A 26,720-nucleotide genomic window follows, 5' to 3' on the forward strand; every position below is an offset into this window, starting at 1 on the left:
TGCACAAAGCTAAATAAAATATTTATTATAAGGAGAAACATATTGTGAAATAACCATTTTCTCATATTTTTTGCTATTTAAGCCATTATGAGAACTTTGTTGCTAAAAAAAAAGCAGCACACATTATAAATATTCTTAATATAAACTCAACAGCACATGCTAAACCAAAAGGCAGAACCAACAACATCTATTTTGTTAGAGCATTCCTCCCCCTTGCCGCTTATTTTTTTAAAATGTTAAAAACCTTTACTAATTAATTTCCTCACACGAAGGTATATTGTTGGGCTGTGAGGAGAATTTTTATTAAAAATTTGTAATGGGGAGAGAGAGTGTGTGTGTGTGTTTCAAACCAGGGAAGGAAGCGGGGGAGAACAAACACAAGCAGACTGGCATTTCAAATGCAAGTTCACACACAGTGGCTTAATGAAGGGCAACAATAAAACAAAACAGATATGGGATGAGGAACAGCATTTTTCTGTTTTACTTTGCTTGAGAGATGTAGTTCACATACCCTCTGGCTGGGCTGAGGCTCCCTCCTTGCCTCCTGTGATTTGCGGAGAGCAACCAGGAAGAAGCTGAAGCATGCAGCTGAGGCTGCTAGAGAGAGGGACTGGATTCCCAGGGTTAACCCTTTGCTAGTGCTGACGATTTCACTGCTGCCGCCACCACCAAATTCAAACTCCCAGCCAAGGAGTGCTAAATTTTCAGGGGGTGGGCAAGGGGGGCTGGCCTTTGGGGCCTGTCTGACCCTGTGGGCCCAGGTGCAACTGTCCTCCCTTGTCCAATAGACCCTACACCCATGCCACATGGACAGCAGCACCAGATGGAGTACACAGAAATCAGATTGATTATATTATTGGCACAAGGAGGTGGAAGAGCTCAGTTATAACAGCAAAGACATGGCCGGGGGCCAATTATGGAACAGATCACGAACTGCTCATGTGGAAGTTCAGGGTCACGCTAAAGCAGAAAAACAAAGCTATCCAGTTTCCACGATATGCTCTTGAGAGTGTACCCACCATTTTCAAGGAGAACATCAGGAACCACTTTGAAGTTCTGAACCTCATTGATGGGGAACCAGAGGAACTGTGGAATGAAATCAAAAAAGTTGTTAAGGATGAGTGTGAAAAGAAATGGCCAAAGACCAAGAAACAGAAGAAAGCAAAATGGATGTCAGAACAGATGGTGGAAATTGCCCAGAAGTGGAGAGAAGCCAAAGTCAAGAAAGATAAAGACCTCCTCATGAAAGAACTTAATAGGGGATTTCAGAAAGCTGTTAGAAGAGACAAGGAGCAGTGCTACAGTAACATCTGTAAAGACCTTGAGGATGGAAATAGACATGGGAAAACAAGGCAAGTTTTCCAAAAATTCTCTGAACGCAGAAGGAGGTTCCAACCTCAAATTGGTATGTTGAGGGATCCAAAGGGCAGATAGTAACTGATTCAGAGAAGATCAGAGATGGACTGAAAATCTGTACAGTAGCGACATCAACATCTAAGATACTCTAGAAGATATTCCCCACTTGCAAGAACCTCTAGTACAGGAAGATGAAGTTAGATCAGCACTCCAGTCATTACCAAATTGGAAGGCTACAGAAATTGATGGAATAGCTACAGAAATATGGCAGGCAACAGAAAGAGAATCAGTCAAGGCTCTAACCAAACTATGCCAGCAAATTTAGAGAACACAGTGACCAACAGATTGTAAGAGGTCAGTCTACATACCCATACTAAAGAAAGGAGACTTAACAGGTTGCGCAAACCATTGCACAATATCCTTAATTTCACATGCTCGCAAAATAATGCTCAGAATCATCCAACACAGGTTAGAGCCTAGGTGGAAAGGGAAATGCCGGATGTTCAAGCTGGTTTCAGAAAAGGCTGAGGAACAAGAGACATCATTGCTGATGCACACTGGATAATTGAGAAAGCCAAAGAATACCAGAAAGAAGTCCATATGCGCTTTATTGACTACTAGGGATGTGTGAATCGATTCGAATACAAATCAATTTGTACCCGAATCTAGCTGATTCAGGTGATTCGGAGACAAAACGTATCACCCCTCTGGTCCATTGGCTAGATTCGGGTACAAATTGAATCGTGGCTGATTCAATTCGAATCAATTCGGGTTTCGGATCTGTCCTATTAATTTCCCCAGATTCCCAGCTTTCATTTTTAAAAAAAGCTAAGCTCTAGCCCTTATAGAAGTGGAGTTATGGAGCAAAATGTGTGGTCACTATTTTTTAAGTATTCGGATTCTTTGGTGTATAATAACTTTCACTCAATGAATCCTTATGAGGATTCATTACACACCTTCATTTCTTCTATTCATTTTGACTGTCTTTTAGACAGTGCCAGTTGTCAACTGCCATGTGCCAACTACACCCCACTCCCACCCGCAAGGCAGTGAGGTACTACTCAGTTTAAGATAAGTGCCTAATGGGTATTACCTATTTACAATAGGGTATACCTATTGCTAATGGGTAGAGGCTACCACCCAAATTGCAGAGGGATTGGGCAAAGGGCTGGTTTTTGGTGAATTGTTGAAGTTTTCCATAGGAAATCATGTAGGTTTCAGCAGCCCCATAACTGCACTTGGGGGGTGCTGGGGTGGCCCAGAGTGAGTGGTGGTGTAGTTAACAGAGGGTGCCAGCCACCCCCATGGGTTTCTAGCCCATGAGGTTAAGGGTTCTGTTGTTTCTGAGGTGTTCTGAGTGTAGATTCTCTGGTAGCAAATGAGATTTTCAATATAAACCATGAATCCACTCTCATTTGCTACCATAGAATCTACACTCAGACCACCTCAGAAACAACAGAACCCTGTACCCCATGGGTTAGCAACCCCATGGGAGTGGCTGGCACCCTATGTGCACTACACCACCACTTACTCTGGGCCACCCCAGCGCCCTCCAAGTGCACTTATGGGGCTGCTGAAACCTCCATTATACCTTATAGGGAAAAACCTTAAAGATGAGTAAACTTCAACTATTCACCAAAAACCAGCCCTTCGCCCAATCCCTCTGCAATTTGGGTGGTAGCCTCCACCCATTAGGCGCTACCACCTCACCACACTCTTCCACCCCAGATCCCACTTTATGCCCCAAATCTTCCTCAAAGACACTAAACCTTCAACTATTCACCAAAAACTAGCCCTTTGCCCAATCCCTCTGCAATTAGAGCCAGCGTGGTGTAGTGGTTAGAGTGCTGGACTAGAACCGGGGAGACCCGAGTTCAAATCCCCATTCAGCCATGAAACTAGTTGGGTGACTCTGGGCCAGTCACTTCTCTCTCAGCCTAACCTACTTCACAGGGTTGTTGTGAAAGAGAAACTCAAGTATATACAGTAGTACACCGCTCTGGGTTCCTTGGAGGAAGAGCGGGATATAAATGTAATAATAATAATAGTAATAATAATAATAATTTGGGTGGTAGCCTCCACCCATTAGGCACTACCACCTCACCACACTCTTCCACCCCAGATCCCACTTTATGCCCCAAATCTGCCTCAAAGACACTAAACCTTCAACAATTCACAAAAAACCAGCCCTTTGTCCAATTCCTCTGCAATTTGGGTGGTAGCCTCTACCCATTAAGCACTTAACTTAAACTGAGTAGTACCTCACTGCCTTGCGGGTGGGAGTGGGGTGTTTGTTGGCACATGGCAGTTGACAATTGGCACTGTCTAAAAGACAGTCAAAATGAATAGAAGAAATGAAGGTGTGTAATGAATCCTCATAAGGATTCATTGAGTGAAAGTTATTATACACCAAAGAATCCGAATACTTAAAAAATAGTGACCACACATTTTGCTCCATAACTCCACTTCTATAAGGGCTAGAGCTTAGCTTTAAAAAAAAAATGAAAGCTGGGAATCTGGGGAAATTAATAGGACAGATCCAAAACCCTAATCGATTATATTCAGATCGGCCACGATTCAGATCCGAATTGAATTTGGGGTGATTCGGATGGGTCAGATTCGGATCCAAATAGAATCAGGGCTGTTTCGATTCGGTTACAAATCGAAACACAGAAAATCCGAATTGCACACCCCTATTGACTACAGAAAAGCCTTTGATAATATCGACCATTCAAATTGTGGAATAAGCTTAGGAAAATGGGCATCCCAGAACATCTCATTGTTCTCATGAGAAACCTACACACAGGACAGGAAGCCACAGTCCATACGGAACACAGTGGAACAGACTGGTTCCAGATCCGCAAAGGAGTAAGACAAGGCTATCTACTTATTTATTCAATTTATATGCTGAACATATACTGAGAGAAGCTGGATTGGAAGAAGATAAGCATGGTTTTAAAGTTGGAGGAAGAAACATCAATAACCTGCACTACGCTGATGACACCACTCTGAGAGCTGAGAATGCGGATGATCTGCAAGCTCTAGCAATGAAAGTCAAGGAGCACAGTGAAAAAATGGGACTACGACTAAATGTAAAGAAGACTAGATTAAGGACAATGGGTACAGCAACCAGCCTCAGAATTGCTAATGAAGACATTGAAGTGTTAGATAGCTTCTGCCTTTTAGGATAAACCATCAACAGTAAAGCATCCAGCAGTCAAGAAATATGCCACAGACTAGCACTTGGTAGGGTTGCAATGAAGGCCTTGGAAAGGATATTTAGATGCCGTGATGTGCCTATACCTACAAAGATTAGAATCGTTCAGACAATGGTTTCTCCCGTGACACTCTATGTATGTGAAAGCTGGACTTTGAAAAAGCAAGATAGAAAAAGTATTGACGCTTTTGAAATTTGGTGCTAAGGAAGACTTTTGAGGATACCATGGACAGCCAGGAAAACAAACAAATGGATCATAGAACAAATCAATCCAGAATTTTTGCTCTAGGCACAAATGACCAGGCTCAAACTATCATACTTTGGACACATTATGCGAAAACCCAGCTCCTTTGAGAAGTCCATAATGCTGGGGAAAGTTTAAGGAAAGAGAAGAAGAGGATGGCCAGTTGCAAGGTGGATGGACCCCATCACAACATCAATTAATGTACCACTGAGAGACCTTAAAGGCCAAGTTGGACAGATCATCCTGGAGAGAATCTATCTATGTGGTCGCTAAGAGTCAACACTAACTTGACAGCACTTAATCAATCAATCAATCAATCAATCAATGCAAGGACAAGACAGTAGAGTTGTTTTAGCACTCTTTTATTGATCGTTGTATTGAGTATATTTGTTATTCCTATTTCTGCTGGCCAACGGCCATAATAAAATTGATGATGATGACAGTAGAGTTGAATCACGAATATTAATGGTTTAATGAGACAGATATTATGTACAGAGAAGCAAGTGCAGACTGCTTTTCAGTGCTTTTGCTGCTGGCTATTTCTTAGCCCCGCCTCTACGCCAGGACTGGAATAAAAGTAACTAAAGTACCATTCAATGAATGATTCAACACCCTGGATTAATGAATGGATTAACCAAAAACACCATGGATGTGATGTACATATCAGGTCTGCCTATGCTACAAAGGCACTCAGGTCACTGCTGTCATTTTATTTTATTTTATTTTATTTAACATACTTTTATACCACCCAAAGTTACGTCTCTGGGTGGTTTACAACAGAACAAAATAAATGACAACACAAATTAAAACATGAGTTAAAATAAATGACAGCAGAAAATCAAAATATTAGAACAATTTAAAATTTTTAAAATAATATTTTAAAATGGTGTTAAAACTATTAAAACAGTATTTAGTGAAAAGCCTCGGTGAACAGATGCGTCTTTAAAGATTTTTTTTTAAATTGTGAGAGATGGGGAAGCTCTTATTTCAATAGGGAGAACATTCTAAAACTTCGGGGCAGCAGCGGAGAAGGCCCGTCCATGAGTAGCCACCAGACGAGCCGGTGGCAACTGCAGACAGACCTCTCCTGAAGATCTCAATGGGCGGTGGGGATCATGACAAAGAAGACGTTCTCTTAAATACCCAGGGCCCAAGCCATTTAGGTCTTTTTAGGTAATAACCAGCACCTTGTATTTTGCCCAGAAACCTATCAGCAGCCAGTGTAACTCTTACAATACAGGAGTAATATGGTCTCTCCAAGATGACCCAGAGACCAACTTGGATGACTCATTCTGGGCCAGCTGTTATTACAGTGCCCAGCATTGGCCACTGCCTCGCTTTGTCTCACCCAACTTTGCCTCAGACCTTGACATACCTCACATATCACCCATTTAATACAAGGTCTAAGGCAGGAGTAGGCAATTCCAACTTACAGCTGGGTCTCCAGCTGTTGCAAAACTACAGCTCCCATCATCCCATCATCCTCCCCAGCCACAATAACCCTCATCTCTTGCCTGTGGGCTTCTCAGAGGCATCTACGGGACTAGAAAGGCCTTGGGTGGGCCTTTCAGCAGCAGGGCTGTTCTTATGTTCTTATGATGGAGATAGATGATAACAGATCATTCTTGGAAGTCAGCAGCAGGTTGCACCAGAAGGCCAAATCCTGCATCCTGAGATGCTGCTGCTCTCTGCCTGGCTGTCCCATTCCAGGCTCTCTCTAAAACCCTTCCTTGAGTCTCTCTCATCTAGCAACTCACCTATTTCTCCTACACTGCCTTGTAGTGGGGTGGGAAGGGGACAGAATAATGCCCCTTTAGCCCCTCCCTTCAAGTGGGTCCTACGTGCTTTTTGACAGACCCATCTTGGTGTTGCTGCATCCTCTGGGCCTCTTAGCCCATCATCCAGCGATTAGCTTACAACAGAATGGCTAATCAACTAACGACCCCCAATTCACAACAATATACACATAAAATTCAAACTAGGGCTAAGGCAGGGGCATTGATAGCCTTTTGCCCAAGAGCCTGCAAAAACCTGGAATCAGCTCTGGGCAGTTCCATAACACAACATAAAAAAGAAAAATCCCCAGAAATATATAAATAATGTTGCCGGTTTGGTGCCTAATTGCTGATGAACAGGCCTATCACTAGAGGAGTACAATAGTTTGTGAAGCCTCAGTATGAGACTAAACACACAGGGATCTCTCTCAATCAATCAATCCTTTATTACGGTCAGAGACCAAAATAAAATTAATACAGGTTAAAAATTACATGTTATATGATGATGTTATGATGATATCATGACAATGCTAAAATTAATGATGATTGCAATTTTAAAAAGCAAGTTAGAATACATATTAGTACATATCATCAAAAGGCTAAAACCAAGAATAATTGCAGTTTTAAAAGTAAAATAGATAGAATATACACTTTAATACTAAAAAGGCTAAAAACCTAAAATTACTAAAATTACAAGAGATAAAATATAATAATTCAGTTTCTATTATAAAAATGCACAGAAACGATTAAAAGGGGGGTATAAAATTGTAAAAGTCCAGATTTAAAATTAGAAAAAGCAATAGAAGGACAATAAAATGCAGTAAAATGCAATAAAACAATGGGTATGAAGTCATGGGCAAGTGCGAGGTCAATCCAGAGTCATCAAGAACGCGATTAAGGGGGCTCACAGCCTATCATCCTTCAACAGATGCTGATCGCAGCCGCACATAACTTGGCAACGCTATGTGTAATGGCAGGGTTAGAGTCAGAGCAGAAAACTGTAAAATTGTCTCTAACGTCACAGGTAGCATAGAAGGACATGCTCAATAGTTCTGATCTGTTCTGAGCCACAGGGACATAATTGCTCTGCAAATGGGATCTTTCTGTAACAGCCCTCAAGCACTACTGAGAGGAGACCATGGCAGCGAGCCAAAGTGAATGCCCTTCAGTGGTTTGGGACCTCCAGTAGAGCGAGATATGCTGCAGGAGAGGCAGTATATCTAAGCTAGGGATCTCTCTCAGCGGCTTTTGGTTCTCTCAGCGGCTTTCGATACTATTGACCATAGCTTCCTTCTGGAGCATCTGAGGTGGTTGGGGGTGGGAGGTACTGCTTTGCTGTGATTCCACTCCTACCTCTTGGGCAGATTCTAAATTGTGTCACTTGGAGACTGTTGTTCTTCAAAACGTGAACTTTCATATGGCATTCCCCAAGGCTCCATGCTGTCTCCAGTGCTTTTTAACATCTACATGAAACCGCTGGGAGAGATCATCAGGAGATTTTGGTGCAGGGTGTTATCAGTATGCTGATGACACCCAAATCTATTCCTCCATTTCAATACCATTAGGCAAAGGCATAACCTCCCTAAATGCCTGCCTGGAGATGGTGATGGCCTGGATGAGGGATAACAAATTGAGACTGAATCCAGAAAATATGGAGGAACTTACTGTGCGGGATTGGAACCTGGGAGACAATTTTAATCTGCCAGTTCTGGATGGGGTCACACTTCCCCAGAAGGAACAGGTACACAGTCTGGGAGTGCTTCTGGATCTAAACATCTTCCTGGTGTCCCAGGTTGAGGCAGTGGCCAGAAGTTTTATCAGCTTCAGCTGATACGCCAGCTGCACCCATTTCTTGAGATAAATGACCTCAGAATAGTGCTACATATGCTGGTAACCTCCAGACTCGACTACTGCAATGCGCTCTATGTGGGGCTGCCTTTGTATGTAGTCTGGAAACTACAGCTGGCACAGAATGCAGCAGCCATGTTGGTCTCCAGGTCATCTTGGAAAGACCATTTTACTAATGTATTGAAAGAACTACACTGGCTACCAATAAGTTTCCAGGCAAAATACAAGGTTCTGGTTATAACCTATAAAGCCCTAAACAGCTTAGGCCCTGGGTATTTAAGATAACGTCTTCTTCACCATGAGACCCACCGCCCATTGAGATCATCCAAAGAGGTTCGTCTGCAGTTGCCACCAGCTCATCTGGTGGCTACACAGGGACGGGCCTTCTCTGTTGCTGCTCCAAGAGTCTGGAATGTGCTCCCTGCTGAAATAAAAGCCTCCCCATCTTTGACAACTTTTTAAAAGTCTCTAAAGACACATTTATTTACCCAAGCTTTTTTTACTTAACTTTGCTTTTAAATTGTTTTAAGGTTCTCATTTTTAATCTGTTTTATGTTGTCCAGAGACAGCGGTTTGGGAAAGTCTACAGATTAGATAGATAGATAGATAGATAGGCAAGAGCGTTGTGATTTTTTTTTTTAATGCAGTTTTTAACATCCAACATGATACTTTTAATCAAAAAGGTTGACTGGAAGAATGTTTACTGCCTTTGCAATACATGCCACATCGATATCTTTGCTGCATTCCAAGATGACATTTTCTTCAGGGAAAAAGACATCCAGAGCACGTCCCAAGGTTTCCAAGCCTCAGTTTATGCAGCAAGAATTCCTTTGTTATCACAGTGCCAGAGTTTTCAACATTTAATGCAATCCTGCTGGACTGGCAACATCCTTGCACATTGGAACACACGCAAGATCAGGCTGCTTCAGCTCTCAAACTTTTCAGTGTGTGGCTTTTAATGCAGCCCACGAACATAAGGAGTGGTGTCAATATCTGGAAATGGGCCATCCCAGGGCATGGTCTGAAGGAACATGATACTGCTTCCTTGCCTAAGGAGGTATAGGTCTGGTCAGTGCCTGGATGGGTGACCAGAACACTTAGGAGCCTCATGTATGCTGCCTGAGTTCAAACTTCCATAATGGAAGAAAGGTTGGATGCCAGTGTAAGAGCCAGCATGGTGTAGTGGTTAGAGTGCTGGACTAGGACTGGGGAGACCCGAGTTCAAATCCCCATTCAGCCATGAGACTAGCTGGGTGACTCGGGGCCAGTCACTTCTCTCTCAGCCTAACCTACTTCACAGGGTTGTTGTGAAATAGAAACCTAAGTATGTAGTACACCACTCTGGGCTCCTTGGAGGAAGAGCGGGATATAAATGTAATAATAATAATAAAATAATAATAGCTATCTCAAGGCCAGTGGATGAAATCCTGCAGGGCCCACATACTCAGAGTAGCATGAAGAGCTGCCCCATGGCCTTAAACGGTTTGGGCTAGATATCTTCAGGACCACCTGCTCCTAGCTGAATCTACTGGTCTGATAAGATCCACTGGAAGGGGTCTGCTTTGTGTGTTGCTTCCACTCCAGTTCTCCTTTCCAAAGGAGAAGTGGGAGACTGGAGCAGAGGAAGAGGATGTTACTGGACAACGTAGGCTCCTGCCAGGAAGGAAGGAGGGAAGGAAGGAAGGATGGAGGATGGGATGGGTGGGTGGGCAGGCAGGCATTCTAGGCTGGACAAAAGGTGCTGAGCATGCTTTGCACACCAAGGGAGGGCAGAAGCAGGGAGTTCTGTCTTGGCCGTCTCCCAGATAGGTTTGTTTCCTATGGACGGGACATTTTTAACAGGAAGGAGCATTCAGTTGCATCTCCCTCACTCCCACATTCTGAAATGGGGCAGCCTCAGGAGCTCTGCACCGTGTGACTCTCTCTTCCCAGTGTGTCAGTCAAGCACTCTAACCCGGTAATCTCTCAATGGAGAGACAGAACCACCCAGGGCAATTAGCATAAGCAGCTGCCAGAATTTAAAAGATCTGGATCTGACAAGGTGAATAATCTGTAACATATTCCACATCCATGTGCCACATTCGTCTAGCCCTTTCTAGTAAAAATGATAACGTGCATTGCTCTAGTTCTTAATACTTGTCGTCACAAAATGCTTTTTGCCTTGTGCAATCCTACAAGTAACTAGATCAAGCCTCGACCTCTTGCCAGCTTATTTATATCAGAGCCAGGCTTCCCTGAGAGAAGTCAGAACAAACCTCAGTGGTGTCTATTCACAGAATTGACATTTGTCATTCATTAGTAAACAGTTTGCTTCCAGTGAAAAAAAACCCTGGCATGTAATGCTTTGGATAAGTCACGTGAAACAAAGCTGCATTATGTAATAAACATTATCCATCTATAATACCTGGTTGACCGGGAAAGTATCTATATTACTTAATTTTAGCCTTCCCGTGTCTCATGGCAGCTCTGGGGAGGCACTGGCTAAAGCCACAAGCTTCCTTCGGCATATTTAGATGTTATCGCGCTATTCACGTTATGTGTAACGTTCATACAATGAGTGTACGGTGTGCACAGATCTGTTACACAGGTACAGTTATTCACACATTATGCTGAATGCAGGTACAGCTGTCCACTTCCTATCTGTACCCTCTCATCTGAGGGGCCTGTACACAGGTTCACTTTTAAAATGAACACAGGTACAGTCATTCACACAAAAACATTTACAAGTAAACTGACACCTGCGCATTCCTACAACATAATGTCAGAATTGAGTTTGTGTTGCACCTGCTTTTGAGTGTAACATGGGGATAACTTTAGGCTGATTCAGACATTATGCTGTACAAGTGTAGAGATGTCTGTACACTTGTACACATGTTTGTGTTAATGACTGTACCTGTGTTCATTTTAAAAGTGAACTTGGATACAGGTCCTTCAAATGCATGGTACAGACAGGAAGTGTACTGCTGTACCTGTGTTCAGCATAACATGTGAATGACTGTACCTATGTACAGATCTGCTGTACCTGGGTACACTGTACACTCGTCATATGAATGTTGAACATAACATATGAATGGCCATTGTATGTATCTACAAATCCATATATGTGTACATTGTACACAGACAGTACTGCATTGAACGTAATGTGTGAATAGGGTTCTTGTTGCTTGTGTGTTGCTAGTTTGTAAAAACAATCACTCAAAACTCCACAAAAATCAATGGGTGGGAAATATTTGGGGAATTTTGAAATTATTTACAACCTAACTCAACAAGTTAGGTAGGCTAAGAAGGAATCCAACTCTGAATACCAATACTATGGCAATCTGGTTCCCTTCTATATCATACAGCTCTTCCCCAAGCAAGTGTGTATGATTAAATGCAAATGTGTATATTTCTATCTGTTATGGTTAGGGTAATTTTCCTATTCTTTTCTTTGTTCCCCAGCTTGCAGATCTCGTAACTGATAAAACTCTCATTAAAGAAGTACTTTATCTTATAATGCAGTCACTATTTTTATTCAGATGGCCCTCATTATCTGCGGTCCTGGCACCCACAGTTTCACATATCCACGGCTGACCTCATTATCTACAGTTTTAAAAATTGGCAAAATTTGCCTATCTGCAGTTCATGGACATCCAGAAATGGCTTCCAGTGTCATTTCCAGCCAACCATTTTGCAGCACAGAACTATTTTGTGTCTCCTCCCTCTCCCTCTCCATCTCCCACACACCCACACACACAGTCCCCAAGAATTTTGGGGGGGAAAACTCAAACGTTTGGAGTATTTGCAGGTTGTGGGCAGTGTCCCCTCTAACAGGGATTCCCAGATGTTGTTGACTACAACTCCCATAATCCCCAAGCAAAAGCCATTGCAGCTGGGGATTCTGGGAGTTGTAGTCAACAACATCTGGGAATCCTTGTTAGCGGGAACACTAATTGTACGGGGAGGCCAATATATTTTATCTTATTTTTAGAAAAAGGAAATGTGTTTAATGAACTCCATGTTCAAGAAACAAAAATAGGTATGCATGATTATAAATGTTTGTTTCTGGAGCATCAGTTACTCTATTTAAATTTTATTGATGCCCCCAAACCAGCATATACAAGATTTGTAAGGCAGATGTACCAAAACTGATCAAACGTGCTGTTTTCATGCTTTTTCTACGCAAAACCAGCATATTTTCCAGATTTGTGTCATCCAGAGCTGATATCAAACTTTGATAATCAAAACCTTTGGGTGGGGGCAATGCAAAAGGATAATCAGCAATGTGGTCCAAAATTGATAATTTGACTTGTGTCCTACAGATCTTGGCCTTTGGTATCATCTAGAAAGAAATCACTCATTTCAGAGAGCAAGGATGCTGTTTCGGTGCTCTTGAGCCCCACAAGCCAAACAGGCATGGCACACATTCATCAGCCCACACGGCTCTCTTGACATCCATACAGCTAACCGGGACCATTTTCCCACCTAGACACTTTGGTAGTTGGCAGTATACAAATATGTAAAATAAATAAATAAATTTCGGGACTGTGCAGTCTGAAGGGCTGACTCCCTGGCACTTACCATGTGGGTGCCAGAATGGAACACATAGTTGCTGGTCTTTGGAACCTTCCATACACCTGGAAGGAGCTATTTTGAAATGAAAACCACTCCATCTAAATGAGCATTTAGAGGTGATCCCTCATCCCTTCTATTACAACATAATTGTTTACACATATCCTAGAAATGTATAATTGCAAATCTTGGCCATTTTAAAAGGCCTACCCTTATGCCTGCCTGCTTGCCATCCAAAATAGTTTCCTATTTCAAAATGAAATCATAGACGGAAACTGGAGATCTCAGTGGTGTATGTACTCCCACAGAGTGTGTTGTTTGAACTCAGGATTTTCCGCAAATCTCAGATTTGCACTGTGAAATCCCAACAATTGCCCAACATTGAGAAACCGAGTTCAAAGCTAAGATTAATTATCTCAGTTTACATGTTGAGCTTTCATGGTACAAATGTGGGACCAGCAAAAAAAAAATTCCTGAGTTCGCACAACATGCTCCACAGGAGCGTGCAGACTGCTGGAATCCCCAGTTTTCATTTCCCAGACATTGTTTTGTTTATGAGAACCGGCCCAAAGTCTCCTCCACGTCCGCTCTGCATTCTGTTGATCATCCTACCACACAAAACAAAATTTGAAAATGAATGCATTCCACAAAGCCCTATAGCCTGCCCAAGGGATGATCCAACAGTGTCCACAACACTGGATCAACTAAGAAGAAAAGAGGTGAGGCCAGTTTCTGGGATGACTTTCTCTAGCCAGTTTGTCGATACCTTTTGAGATTCTGCTTCATTTCCCTACAGTAGTTTCCAGGTCACACTTTATGGGATTAATCCTGCCATCTTCATCTTCCTGTTGGTCATCTTGACCATAATTTATCCATGTTCCTATCAGAGAACTAGACCTGGAAGGATGATTGGCATGGTCACAGCAGTTATTAACTTCAACACTCATCTCCTGCCAATCAATCTCTGCCTTCAGTTTGCCCTGAAGGTCTTTAGCATGGCCATTTCTGGCATGGAGAGCTGCCTGAAAGTGAATCGCAAGGAAATACAGCTGTTTTGCTTCATCAAGATGCTAGCAGATAATTTATTTATTTATTTACCTCCAATGGCCCCAGCAATGAAATCCATCTGCCAGCTGCCTTCGCTTGTCCAGGCCAAAATGCTTGAGCTGCTCAGCAAGAGGGAGGCAAGCAAACCCCCCAGTCTTTCCAGGAATGAGAGAGCCCTCTGAATGGGATGCAGTGTGATTGAGCAAGAGGCTGAAGCTAGCCGTGCTAGCTGCCGGCACCTCTCCCTGAAGATGTGCTTCAAGGCATATGTGGCTGAGTTGACAGGCTGTGGCTGGGACTTTGAGTCAGCCCCAGGAATACTGTCAATGCATAACTCCGTGAGGAAGAGCTGAACCAGAGCAGGCAAATGGCAACCTTCATCTCTGTGCCTTTTGCCCTGCAAATCACCAGAGGCCAAGAAGCGTTCCGGGTGAATTAGGCAGGATTAGATGGCACTTGGGATGTTTGCCAATTGCCGTGAAGTTCCATGACCTCATTGGCCAGCCCTCTTGGGTCAACAGGGGCTGACCATGCTGAACAACCTTGCTATTCAGTTCAAGTGGCCAAAGGTATTTAGATGTAGGGTCACTAGTGCATGGCTCAGTAGTAGTGCACTTGCTTTGCATTCGAAAGGTCCCTATGGGAACATAGGAAGCTGCCTTATATGGAGTAGACCATTGGTCCATCTAGCTCAGTGTTGTCTGTACTGAATGGCAGCGGCTCTCCAAGGCTTCAGGCAGGAGTCTCTCTCAACCCTAGTTGGAGATGCTGCCGGAGAGTGAACCTGGGCCCTTCTGCATGCAAAGCACATGCTCTGCCACTGAGCTAAGGCCTCATCCTAGGCATCTCCAGTTAAATAGGTTGCCATGCCAGGAAAGGGTCTGCCTAAGGCCCTGGAGAGCTGCAAACAGCACTGGACTAGATGGATGAGTGGTTTGACTGTGTAGGTTTCATCATGACCCTGGATCCAGGATCTACCCTCCACCCTTGAGGGACAAGGAAACGAAACAGGGTACGTGCAGCCTAAGGGAAGAAACAGTGTGGTCTTGGGATTAGAAGGTTGGACTGAGAAGGCCTGGGTTCAAATCCCTGCTCAGCCACGATGCTCACTGGGAGACCCTGGGCCAGCCCCATCGCCTAAGGGGAATATCTTAGAGTGCTCACACATGTAGTCTCCCATTCAAATGCAACCAGGGCAGACCTTGCTTAGCAAAGGGGACAATTCATGCTTGCTACCACAAGACCAGCTCTCCTAGACTGTCGACCAGTGTTTCCCAACCAGGGTTCCTCCAGATGTTGCTGAACTACAACTCCCATCATTCCCAGCTACAATTTATAACCTGTTCTCTAAGAAACTTCAGATTATTGACCCAATCCTGCAAACTGCCCTAAGCCCATAGCAGGCAAACAGGAGACAGTTGTTCTGTGTACTGCACAGCCACAAATCAACACACAGGCTTAATCAGAGGGGGAGACAGACATGACAAAATCTTCCTTGTGTGCAGAGTTATCCAGTAGCTTTCCCTAGTTAACCCTTAACAATGTGCCGTGCCTTATTAACAAGCACTTCTCTCCTCATCCATGTGATTCATCAGATTTTGCCAAGTATGGTCAGAGGTGCATCATGACATACACTTCTAAAGTTCTCCTGTCATAAAATCTCTGTCCTAAGAGAAAGGACATTTGAGTGAATGGCTTCTCAAGAAACCTCTGGCCTGGTGCACCTTGCTTGTTCCTGCTTTCCAACTGTGGCATACACCAGTTGCCCACTTAGGCGTATGCATCATGTGCATTTCCTAAACGTTCACATGTGTGAGCTTTAAATGTGCAGTGTCAGGACCAGGTCAGGATCATGGGTGACTGCACCACTCTCAGATCTGCCTAGTCTAAAGACTTTGCTTAGGAACATAAGGAGAATGTTCTTCTTGATAAGAACCAGGGACCTTTTCAACATCAATCCTGCTATCAAGGTCAAAATCAATATTTCTAAGATATATTCTTTTCTTTCTGATGATTATGCTAAAACTCACTAAGGCTCTCCACACAAGCAGGCCCTGTAGTTTTACTGTGTTTTTTATTTTATGATGATGTATTTTCATTATGTTTTATATTGGTTTTATTATAACCTGCTCTGAGACCTTTGGGTATAGGGCGGGCTAGAAATGTAAATCAATCAATCAATCAATCAATCAGTAATAAGAAGGTTCAGTGGGGAGAGCGGGCTTGACCTGCAGCCAGTTGGGGAAGTGGGGATTGGGTGCCTCCCAGCCCCCAGATGTCCCAGCATGCCCCACGTGAGTGCGCGGGGCATTCTGATGAGCCCCCCGACACAGGGAGGCTTGTTGTATCCTCGGTCAGGGGGCTACTCATGAGTCACCACGCCGTGGAGCCGAGTTTTGGCGATACACGATCAAACAAACAGGGGTAGCAGAGCACACGCTCTGCTAACATCGTTTGAGGGAGGGCAATTAAGCAGGCTTGCGGCCGGGAGCCACAAAGCTTGGAAGCCAATGGCAAGAAGTCAATGGTCTTCTTCCATTATTTATCAGCAGCTAGTACACTGTGCATGGAGGTTCCATTTAGCTATCATGGATAATAGCCCTTGAATTCTCCATGAATGTGTCTAACCCCCTTTAGAAACCAACTGTTAGTTGCTATCAGTACATCTCGTGGCAGTGTATTCTATTAGTTAATAGAATACACTGCAGGAGATGGCTCTTTGGCATATTGCACACTTTATAGTATACATTTCATTAATTGTCCATTATCTAATCACACTCATCCTTTCCAATTTTATTATCCATGCACGTGTTATGCCTCCGTTATTTTGTACTGAGATGACTGTCCTGAATCTACTGCCAATTAATGTCATTATGTGACCCTGACCCTGGGTTCTAGGGGGGAGAGGGAGAGGGAGCGCAGTTCTGTCACTTTCTTCACACCATGCCTAATGTTATAACCCTCTATTATGTCCTCTCCCCTTAGGGTTCTTCCAAATGGTGATATATCTAACTTCAGTGCAAATTACAGTAAGTTAAAACAAGAAATCCTCATGACATATAGCACCATCGCATAATATTCTTTGCATCATCAACTGGCAATTTGTGGCAATCTGAGGAAAAAAAACATGTTTGGTTTTTCCCTCATGTTAGAAAAAAAGGAGTTTTTCACTGACTGCTGCAGATTGCCAGCAGGTGGCGCTAAGAAAATTACGCAACTTCCTTGTACGCCTTTCTCATTTTGTTGATCATTGTAAGTTGTGCCGAAATTGGAATATATCCCTGCCTGAAAGAGCTTTTAGTCATCTTTTTCCTACCAAAAAAAAAGGTCCAACAGTCTAGCCTTTCCTTATAGAGCATCAGGCTCCAGCCGCCGGATTGTTTTAGTTGTGATTTTCCAATATCTTTTTACAATATACTTTTTGAGATAAGGCAACCAGAATGTACACAGTATTCCAAATGTGGTCAAACGATACATTTATAAGGTGCTACTATAATCATGTCAGTTGTTTATTATTAATTATAATTATAATTATAATTATTATTTAGTCTTCCCTAATAATTCCTAAGATAGAATTTGCCTAATATAGATCCTTTGGGGGACCCACTAGTGTCCTGCCTCCATTTTGAAAGGCAAAGGTAAAGTGTGCCATCGAGTCGATTTCAACTCCTGGTGACCAAGATGAGCCTTGGAATATAGGGTCCCTGCCTGAGTAAGCACTGGAACAGCTGTAATGTAGCATAATCATGCTACATTATTCCCACACTCATAAGAACAACCCTGCTGGATCAGGCCCAAGCCCTATCAGGTCCAGCATTCTGTTTCACACAGTGGGCTTCCAGATGCCTCTGAAATTTAAAGCCCACAAACAAGAGATGAGGGCATGCCCTCTCTCTTGCTGTTGTTCACCTGCAATATCCAGTTCTATAATATCCTGCTTAAGATACGGTGACCAGAACTCACCTCATCTTCGCCTCACCTTATCTTTGACACTCAGACCCTGATATTGCTGGTTCAATACCCAGCATCTCTGAAATGTGCATAACTCATGCATCTTCACATGAGGAGATGTATGGAAAGAGGAAACATGGGTTACTCATGCTTCCTCTTTGACTGCATTAATGCAGTAGTGTCATAAGTAAGAGTGTGGAGTGTATATAGTCTCTGGAGAATCTAGGGATGTGCAAACCAGTTTACTGTCAAACCGGGCCTGTTCGATGGCTCGCCCTCGAGCCAAACAGGGCCTGGTTTGGTTCAGCTCGGCTTGACTTTGAGCTGAACCCTCCTGGGCCAGTTTGGAGGTTCTAAATATGAAGAGAAAAAATTGAAGGCACACCCAGGCATGCAAATTGTCAGTGCACATGCACTGCAGCCTTCAAAATGGCTGCCACGAGCCAGGAGAGGGCTGGAAAGGCCTGAAAATGGTCCTTAACAGCCCAAAGAAGACCTGGGGGAGGCTGTCAGGGGAGGAGAAACCTTCTGAGACCCACCCCAACAGCCACGGCAGCACCCCACTGGAGGCCGCCGTATGAACTGGACCCAGCGGTGAGGTGTTTTGTTTTTTTTAAAGTTCATATTTAGAACCCCCAAACTGGCTCGAACTCAAGCTGAGTCAGGAGGTGTTCGGGGGTGTGTGTGTGCAAAACTGAACATGCCCGGTCCAGTTCAAGTACAGTCTGGACTCAAACCAAACCAGGCCACCTGGTTTTTTGCACAACCGGGGCACAGCCACCATTGTGTGAACGGGTTCCAAGAACCCAGGCCGCCGATGAAAAAGGCCGCTGAGAGCCCCCATGCATGTGATGTCACGTGCACGGGGACGTGGCTTGAGCTCCGGAGAGCCCCGAGCGAGCTCTTCCCCCATCCATTTCAGGCAGTATTTGCTGCCTGACAGCCTTTATTTCCCTTTCTCTCCCTCCAGCGAGGGAGAAAAAGAGAAATAAATGCCGTGCCTGAAATGGACAGGGGAGAGCTCACTCAGGCTCTCTGGAGCCCAGGCCATGCCCCCGTGCACATGACATCACGTGCAAAGGGGGGCAGCCCAAGCATGCTCTCCCCTGCCCATATCAGGCAGCACTTGCTGCCTGGCAGCATTTATTTCTCTTTCTCTCCCTCGCTGGAGGAAGAGAAAGGGAAATAAAGGCTGTCAGGCAGTAAACACTGCCTGAAATGGACGGGGGAAGAGATCGCTGGGGCTCTCCAGAGCCCGGGCATGGGTGGAGAGCTAACTCAGGACTCTCCAGAGCCTGAGCCATGCCCCCATGTGCATGATGTCACACGCATGCGGCATCACTAGAAGGGCCACCGGGCGGGGCCAGACACAAATTGCCATCTGGATGGCTCCGCACCTGTGCACACCCCTAGGATAATCCTGCCTTAGCAGGTGGCCATATGAGAGGTTTTCCCCATATACATTCACAAGCCTCGGCAAGCAGGACATTTTATATTAGGCACATGCTTCTCTGAGAACGAGGACTGCTCTTCTTATCAGCATTTCTAGCTGCACACTTTTTCAAATATCATCCTGAGGTTGGGTGTACCTCCTGACTAATCTACAAACATAATCAGTTCCAAAAGGGATGGGTGAAGACCATTGTTCTCTCTAATGTTTTTCATCCATGTGTGGAATAAGTTTCATTCTGGGCAGCAATATCAAGGCAGTGAGTGCACACACACATTCAGGGTGGGACCTTCCTGATTTAACCTGAGCAGGAACTAAAATTAATGCACACGCCTTAGAGGGAACACTGGTGAAGACTACCCCATCCCCTTCCTCATACTGATGATCAGGACTTGAGCCACCAGTCTGACAGGCTTCTATTCCCACCACATATGATGCTGCTTTATACTGAGTCAGGCTGTTTGTCCATCTAGTCCAGTGCTGTCTACTCTGACTGGCAGCAGTTCTCTGATGGCCCAGTCAAATGTCTTCCCCATCACCTGCTATGTGGGAGCCTTTTAATTGGAGATGGCATAGAACAGATTGAACTTGGGACTTTCTTCATTGAAAGCAGATGTCCTGCCATGGAGCTTTGGCTCCTCCCTTACTAGCCTCTCTGGAAACCATTTCAGGGCAATCCAGTCCAGTCTTGCTTTGATCTCTCACCATTATGAAGAAACAAAGCCCAAATACAGTATTTCCAATGTGTGAGAAGATTTTCAGGTTTTCCCTTGGGCTCATCTTATCTGAGAGGTGTATAGCTCTCCCATACCATTCCCAGCATGCAACACTTTGCCATTTTCAGCTATGGAGCTGCCCAAGGAATGTTGCAAGTCAAGTCTATGACTCGTTTGGGGTTTTTTAAATGTCGGTTTTAACTTATTGTGTAGGGATCAGCATTTCTTCCCCCACTTACCTCTCTCTGTGTCTTTTTAATCAAGGCTTGCTCTTCCAGAAGCAGAATCAAATACTTTTCACAGCTTGTCCCTACTTTGCTTCACCTTACTTTGCTTTATTGCAGCCATAAACCAGAAGAGCTTGTCCCTATGATCCCCTCTGCCAGGCAAAGGGTGGACTAGGTTGTGAGCTTGCACATCTGTAGCCACCGGTCCAAGAGCATTGGCACAAATGCCCAATGAAAGGCCTTGGACAAGTCAACTGCAAGCTGAGAGGGGTGATGCTGGAGGCGGGGAGTCACAATACCACGTGCAACCCTATCCATAATTTTACAAACGTTTGTAGCATAAAATATTATATTCTACTGTCTGCCTCCAGCAACAACCTTATATTGTGAAGTTGGGAATGCAACAGACTGAAGTGGGAATTAAGTAGTAGAATAGACTGTGCCTTTTCAGACTACAGGTATGGGGAACACTATTTTGATTGCTCAATTTTTATTTTTATTTTAAGGCTACCACATAGAAAATCAGTAACACTGGCAAAGCTCTGGACTACAGTCGTTCTCCTATGTGTGCTGGTTTTCTATCTGCAAGAATAAAGGAACATTGAAAAACATGTTCTTCCCCTGCAGTCTTGAAGTGGTACAGTCCATTCTGTCACCTGATTCTGCTGCATGTGCAGACCAGGTTTTAGTCTCTCGAGAAGAGAAATAGGTATTCTCTAGCTGTGAAAACAAACTCTGACATAATTCATGCCTAGGCACTTGATAAAATATATGGGAAGGTACCACGAAGTAGGAACATAGGAAGCTGCCATATACCGAGTCAGACCATGGGTCCACCTAGCTCAGTATTGCCTACACAGACTGGCAGCAGCTTTTCCAAGGTTGCAGGCTGGTGTCTCTCTCAGTCCTATCTTGGAGATGTCAGGGAGGGAACTTGGAACCTTCTGCATGCAAGTATGCAGCTATCGTTCCCAGAGCAGCCCCATCCCCTAAGGGAAGTATCTTACAGTTCGAATTATCTCACAGTCCACAACAAGTGGCCATTTCAAATTAGTAGTTGAGACCTCTGGTACCTGTGCAGAAACAGCAGATCAAGACACAGGAACATAGGAAGCTGCCATACAGTATACTGAGTCAGATCATTTGTCTATTTAGCTCAATATTGTCTTCACAGACTGGCAGCAGCTTCTCCAAGGTTGCAGGCAGGAATCTCTCTCAGCCCTATCTTGGAGATGCTTTGGTAGTTTGTTGGTTCAAAAAAAAAATCTTGAACTATAAAAATCTTGTCCTATCTTGGAGATGCCAGGGAGGGAACTTGGAACCTTCTGATGCTCTTCCCAGAGTGGCTCCATCCCCTGAGGGGAATATCTTACAGTGTTCACACTTCTCGTCTCCCTTTCATTTGTAACCAGGCCGGACCCTGTTTAGCTAAGGGGACAATTCATGCTTGCTACCACAAAACCAGCTCTCCTCCCATGTAGCAACATGTAGCAACAATGCAAAGGTCATTATGACTGACTAGATGAACTGGAGTCTGACTAGAATATGAGAAGGTCAGGGAGGCCTTTTGTTTTTTGAACTGGCCTATGCTTATTGTCACCTTAAAGACTACTAGCATACATGATGAGGGAAAATGCGCAAAGTTTTCAGGATAGGATTGCCTAACTTGTTCTGTACATTTCAATGGGACCACTTTGAGTAATTTTCCTCGTGTCCGTTGCTACTACTCCTCTGTACATTTATATATCCTGCTTTTCAACGGAAGTTCTCAAAGTGGTTTATATAGGTAAATAAATAAAATGGTTCCCTGTCCCAAAGGGGAATCACAATCTAAAAAGCAGCATAAAGGAGACACCAGCAACAGCCACTGGAGGGAAGCTGTGCTGGGTTGAAGAGGGACAATTAAATAGAAGAGAATTACCACTTTTTAAAAGTACTTCTTTGCACAGTTAGCATCAGTTAGGCATAAGATTTAAAATGTGCCAAAGAGCCGAGATTGCCATCCTTTTGAGAACTCAGTCCATGGAGAACATATAAAAGAAACTGCAAAAATATTTATTGTCTTCCTATTTTATTTCGTTAAATCTTGTCTGGGACTCTTGGTTGCTTGTCTCAGAATGTCCACTAATTGTACACAATCCACCCTTGGACAGAAGAGGCAGTTCAAACAAAATCTCCAATGCCGTGTCACTGTTTTATTTGCACATTGCAGCAATAGAGGGACTCTGCTGAACTGGCAGGGTTTGAACTTGGCCTGTATAAGGGTGGGTGGTTAAGGGGGTGGAATCACTGGCTAGTTGGCAGGCTATTCCAACCACACAATGAGCTTTAGTTCTCCTGGATATGAAATAATACAAGTAATAGCAACAAGAGGAACCAGGCATGCTTAAATTAGCTTAGGTAAATGAACAGAGAATGGGGAGCATAGGAAGCTGCCTTGTTCTGAGTCAGACCGTGGGTCCAGCTACATGGACTGGCAGTGGCTTCTCCGAGGCTGCAGGCAGTAGTCTCTCTCAGCCCTATCTTAGAGATACCAGGGAGGGAACTGGGGAACTTCTGCATGCAAGCATGCAGGTGCTCTTCCCAGAGTGGCCCCATCCCCTAAATGATGTGATGTCTTACAGTGCTCACACATGTAGTCTCTCATTCTAACGCAAACCAGGGTGGACCGTGCTTAGCAAAGGAGGCAGTTCATGCTTGCTACCACATGACCAGTTCTCCTCCAACTATTGCAAGAGTATTGCAACTACACCCAACCACATGAAATCTATGCCCCAACATTTCATAGGTGGAAGCATTAAATACTGACTTAGCACAGGGTGCCCAGAGGGTGTTGGACCACAACTCCCATATCTGCAGCCACAATTTCCATTGTGGCCTTCAGCCATTGTAGCCAAGAATTAGGAGAAATGTAGCCCGACATTATTTGGAGCTGTGGTCCCACATCATCAGGGTGTGGCTTGCAGGCAGAATTGAGACTTATGTCCGAGTGGAGCATTGCCAAGGAAGTCCAACACAGATCTGTTGGACTTCAGAAGAGGAAACTTCTAAAAAATGAGGAGACTGGTAAAAAGGAAGCTGAAAGGGAAAGTCAGGAGGGTCAAATCACTCCAGAAAGCATGGAACTTATTCAAAACCACAATAATAGAAGCTCAGTTAGAATGTATACTAAAAAGGGGGAAAGGTATGACCAAGTTCAGGAGGATACCACCAGCATGACTAACAGGGAAGCTATAAAAGGGAAGAACATTTGCTTCAGAAAATACAAGTCCTGCCCAAATGAAGAGAATAGAAAAGAACATAAACTCTGGCAAAATAAATGCAAGGAGACAATAAGGGATGGCAGGGGGAAGAGTTTGAGGAGCATATCGCTAGAAGTGTCAAGGAGAATAACAAAAACTTCTTTAAATATATTAGAATCAGAAAAACTGCCATGGAGGCAGTTGGACCCTTTGATAATGAGGGCATGAAACTAATTATTAAGGAGGATAAAGAGATTGCAGGGCTGCTGAATGCATCTGTCTTCATGATGGAGGATGCTGACCATATGCCTGCTCCAGAATTGAGCTTCTCGGGCTTGGAAGCTGAAGAACTGGGCCAATTTGAGGTGACCAGAGAAGATGTTCTAACCTGTCTTGAAGAACTAAAAATTAACAAGTCACCACGGCCAGACGGCATCCACCCAAGAGTTCTGACATAACTCAAATATGAAATTGCTGATTTCCTAGCAAAAATATGTAACTTGTCCCTACAATCAGGCTCTGTACCAGAGGACTGGAAAGTGGCTAATGTAACTCTGATTTGCAAAAAGGGGCCCAGCAGGGCGCCAGGAATCTGCAAGTTGGTTAGCTTCACTTCTGTGCCAGGTAAATTGAAGGAAAGCATGCTTAAGGACAAAACTGTTAAACATATGGAAGAACAGGCCTTGCTGAGGGAGAACCAGCATGGCTTCTGCAAGGACAAGTCTTGCCTCAGTAACATTTTGGAGTTATTTGAGAGTGTCAACAGGCATGTGGATGAAGATGATCCGGTTGACATAGTATACTTGGACTTCCAAAAAGCTTTTGACAAAGTTCCCCACCAAAGGCTCTCGCGTAAACCTAGAAGTAATGGGATAAGGAGACAGGTTCACATGTGGATCAGTAACTGGTAGGAATAAATGGGTAGGAATAAATGGAGAGTTTTCAAAACGGGGGAAAGTAAGAAGTGGTGTTCCCCAGGGATCTGTACTGGGACCAGTGCTCTTTAACTTGTTCATAAATGATCTAAAAGTTGGGATAAGCAGCAAAGTGGCCAAACTTGCAAATGACACCAAACTATTAGGGTACTGAAATCCACAACAGATTGTGAGGAGCTCTAGAAGAATCTCTCCAAACTGGGTATGTGGGTGACAAAATGGGAAATGTGGTTCAGTGTAAGCAAGTATAAATGGATGCTTATTGGTGGGGGGGCAGACCCCAGCTTCATATATACCATGATGGGATCTGAGCTGTTAGTGACTGACTAGGAGAGAGATATTGGGATATGGATGACAGCAAGTTGAAAGTGTTGAATCAGTGCACAGCAGCTGTGAAAAAGGCCAATCCTATGCTAGGGATTATTAGGAAAGAGATTGAAAATAAAAAATGTTAATAAAAATGCCCCCTTGTCTTAAGGAGGCTATTATTAGACCTTATTTGAAGAAATCTGCATTGGATCCCTCTGAGCTAATGAATTACAGACCCATTTCCAATCTTCCATGGTTTGGGCAAGGTAATTGAGCAAGTTGTGGACTTTCAGCTCCAGGCAGTTTTGGATGATGCAGAGTATCTAGACCCATTACAACCTGGTTTTCAAGCAGGCAATGGGGTAGAGGCTGACTTAGTCAGCCTGATGGATGATCTCCAATTGGCTACTGACAGAGGGAGTGTGACTCTGTTGATCCTTTTTGATCTCTTGCTTTCAATACCATCGACCACAGCATCCTTCTGGGTCACCTGTGGGAGGTCATATTGGGTGGAACTGTTTTACAGTAGTTCCATTCCTACCTCTCTAGTAGATTCCAGATGGTGTCGCTTGGAGACTGCTGCTCTGCAAAGTGAGAAATAAAGTATGGAGCTCCACAAGGCCCCATACTGTCTCCAATGCTCTTTAACATCTACATAAAACCAGTTGGGAGAGATCATCAGGAGGTTTGGTGCTCAGTGATATCAATATGCTGACAATGTCCAAATCCATTTCTCCATATCAACCTCATCAGGAAATGGCATAACTTCCCTAAATGCCTGCCTGGAGACAGTAATGGGCTGGATGAGGGATAACAAACTGAAGTTGAATCTGAATAAGACAGAGAAACTGACTGTGGAGGATCAGATCTCAAGAGATGGTTTAGATCTGCCTCTTTTGGACGGGGTTACACTCCCCCTGAAAGATCAGGTACATTGCTTTGCAGTGCTCCTGGACCAAAACTCTCTCTCGTTTCTCAGTTTGAGACAGTGGCCAGGAGCGTTTTTACCAGTTTGGTTGATAACCACCCATCTGCTACACCCATTTCTGGAGGTAAATGACCTTAAAGCAGTGATACATATGCTGGTAACCTCCAGGCTTGACTACTGTAATGCACTCTACATGGGGCTGCCTTTATACGTAGTCCAGAAACTACAACTCGAAGGATCCATATAGCACAAGTGACTTTTTACACTGGCTGCTGATATGTTTCTGAGCAAAAGTGCATGTTATTACCTATAAAGCCCTTAACAGTTTGGGTCCAAGGTACTTAAAAGACCGCCTTCTCTGTCATGAACCCAGCCACCTCTTAAGATAATCTGGCAAGGCCCAGATATGGTTGCCACCAGCTCATTTGGTGGTGACTCCGGTCTGGGCTTCTCTGTGGCTGCCCTGGAGCTTTGGAATAGGCTCCCTGTCCATAAGAACATCTCCATCTCTGACTACTTTTAGAAAGGTCCTCAGGACACACCTGTGTTCTCAGGCTTTTAACGGAAATTAATTCTAAACTGTTTGTTTTTATCCTAAGAATTTTTAAAATTGTATTCTGTGAATTTTTTAAATTGCATTTACTCTGTTTTTTATTTGTTGTTTTAAATTGTGTACATTGCCTAGAGATACACATATCAGGCGGTAAATAAATATGACTGATAAAATAAATAATAATTAATGCCCTTATACAAACCTATGGTGCGGCCATATTTGGAGTACTGTGTGCAGTTCTGGTCACTGTATCTTAAGGACATTGTAGAACTGGGAAATGTGCAGAAGAGGGCAACCAAAATGATCAGGGCCCTGGAGCACCTTCCTTATGAGGCAAGGCTACAGCATCTGGGGCATTTTAGTTTAGAAAA

The 26,720-nt window shown here is 43.9% G+C and overlaps 1 protein-coding gene across 2 annotated transcripts in view; it reads right to left on the bottom strand.

The window, feature by feature from the left end:
* Window positions 1–14,219, bottom strand: part of SLC25A47 (solute carrier family 25 member 47) — a 42,847-nt gene extending 28,628 nt beyond the window's left edge. The window contains exon 1 of one of the 2 annotated variants that reach the window (XM_053262336.1): window positions 14,090–14,219. In XM_053262336.1, the coding sequence (XP_053118311.1) occupies window positions 14,090–14,117 (28 nt within the window). In that variant the 5' untranslated portion in view covers window positions 14,118–14,219. Of the gene's footprint in view, window positions 1–511; window positions 594–14,089 lie in introns of those variants that run through there. The other variant, XM_053262325.1, reaches the window with a different exon arrangement.
* Window positions 14,220–26,720: the final 12,501 nt, after the last annotated feature.

Source organism: Hemicordylus capensis, chromosome 1, assembly GCF_027244095.1.
Source record: "Hemicordylus capensis ecotype Gifberg chromosome 1, rHemCap1.1.pri, whole genome shotgun sequence".
Lineage (NCBI taxonomy): Eukaryota > Metazoa > Chordata > Lepidosauria > Squamata > Cordylidae > Hemicordylus > Hemicordylus capensis.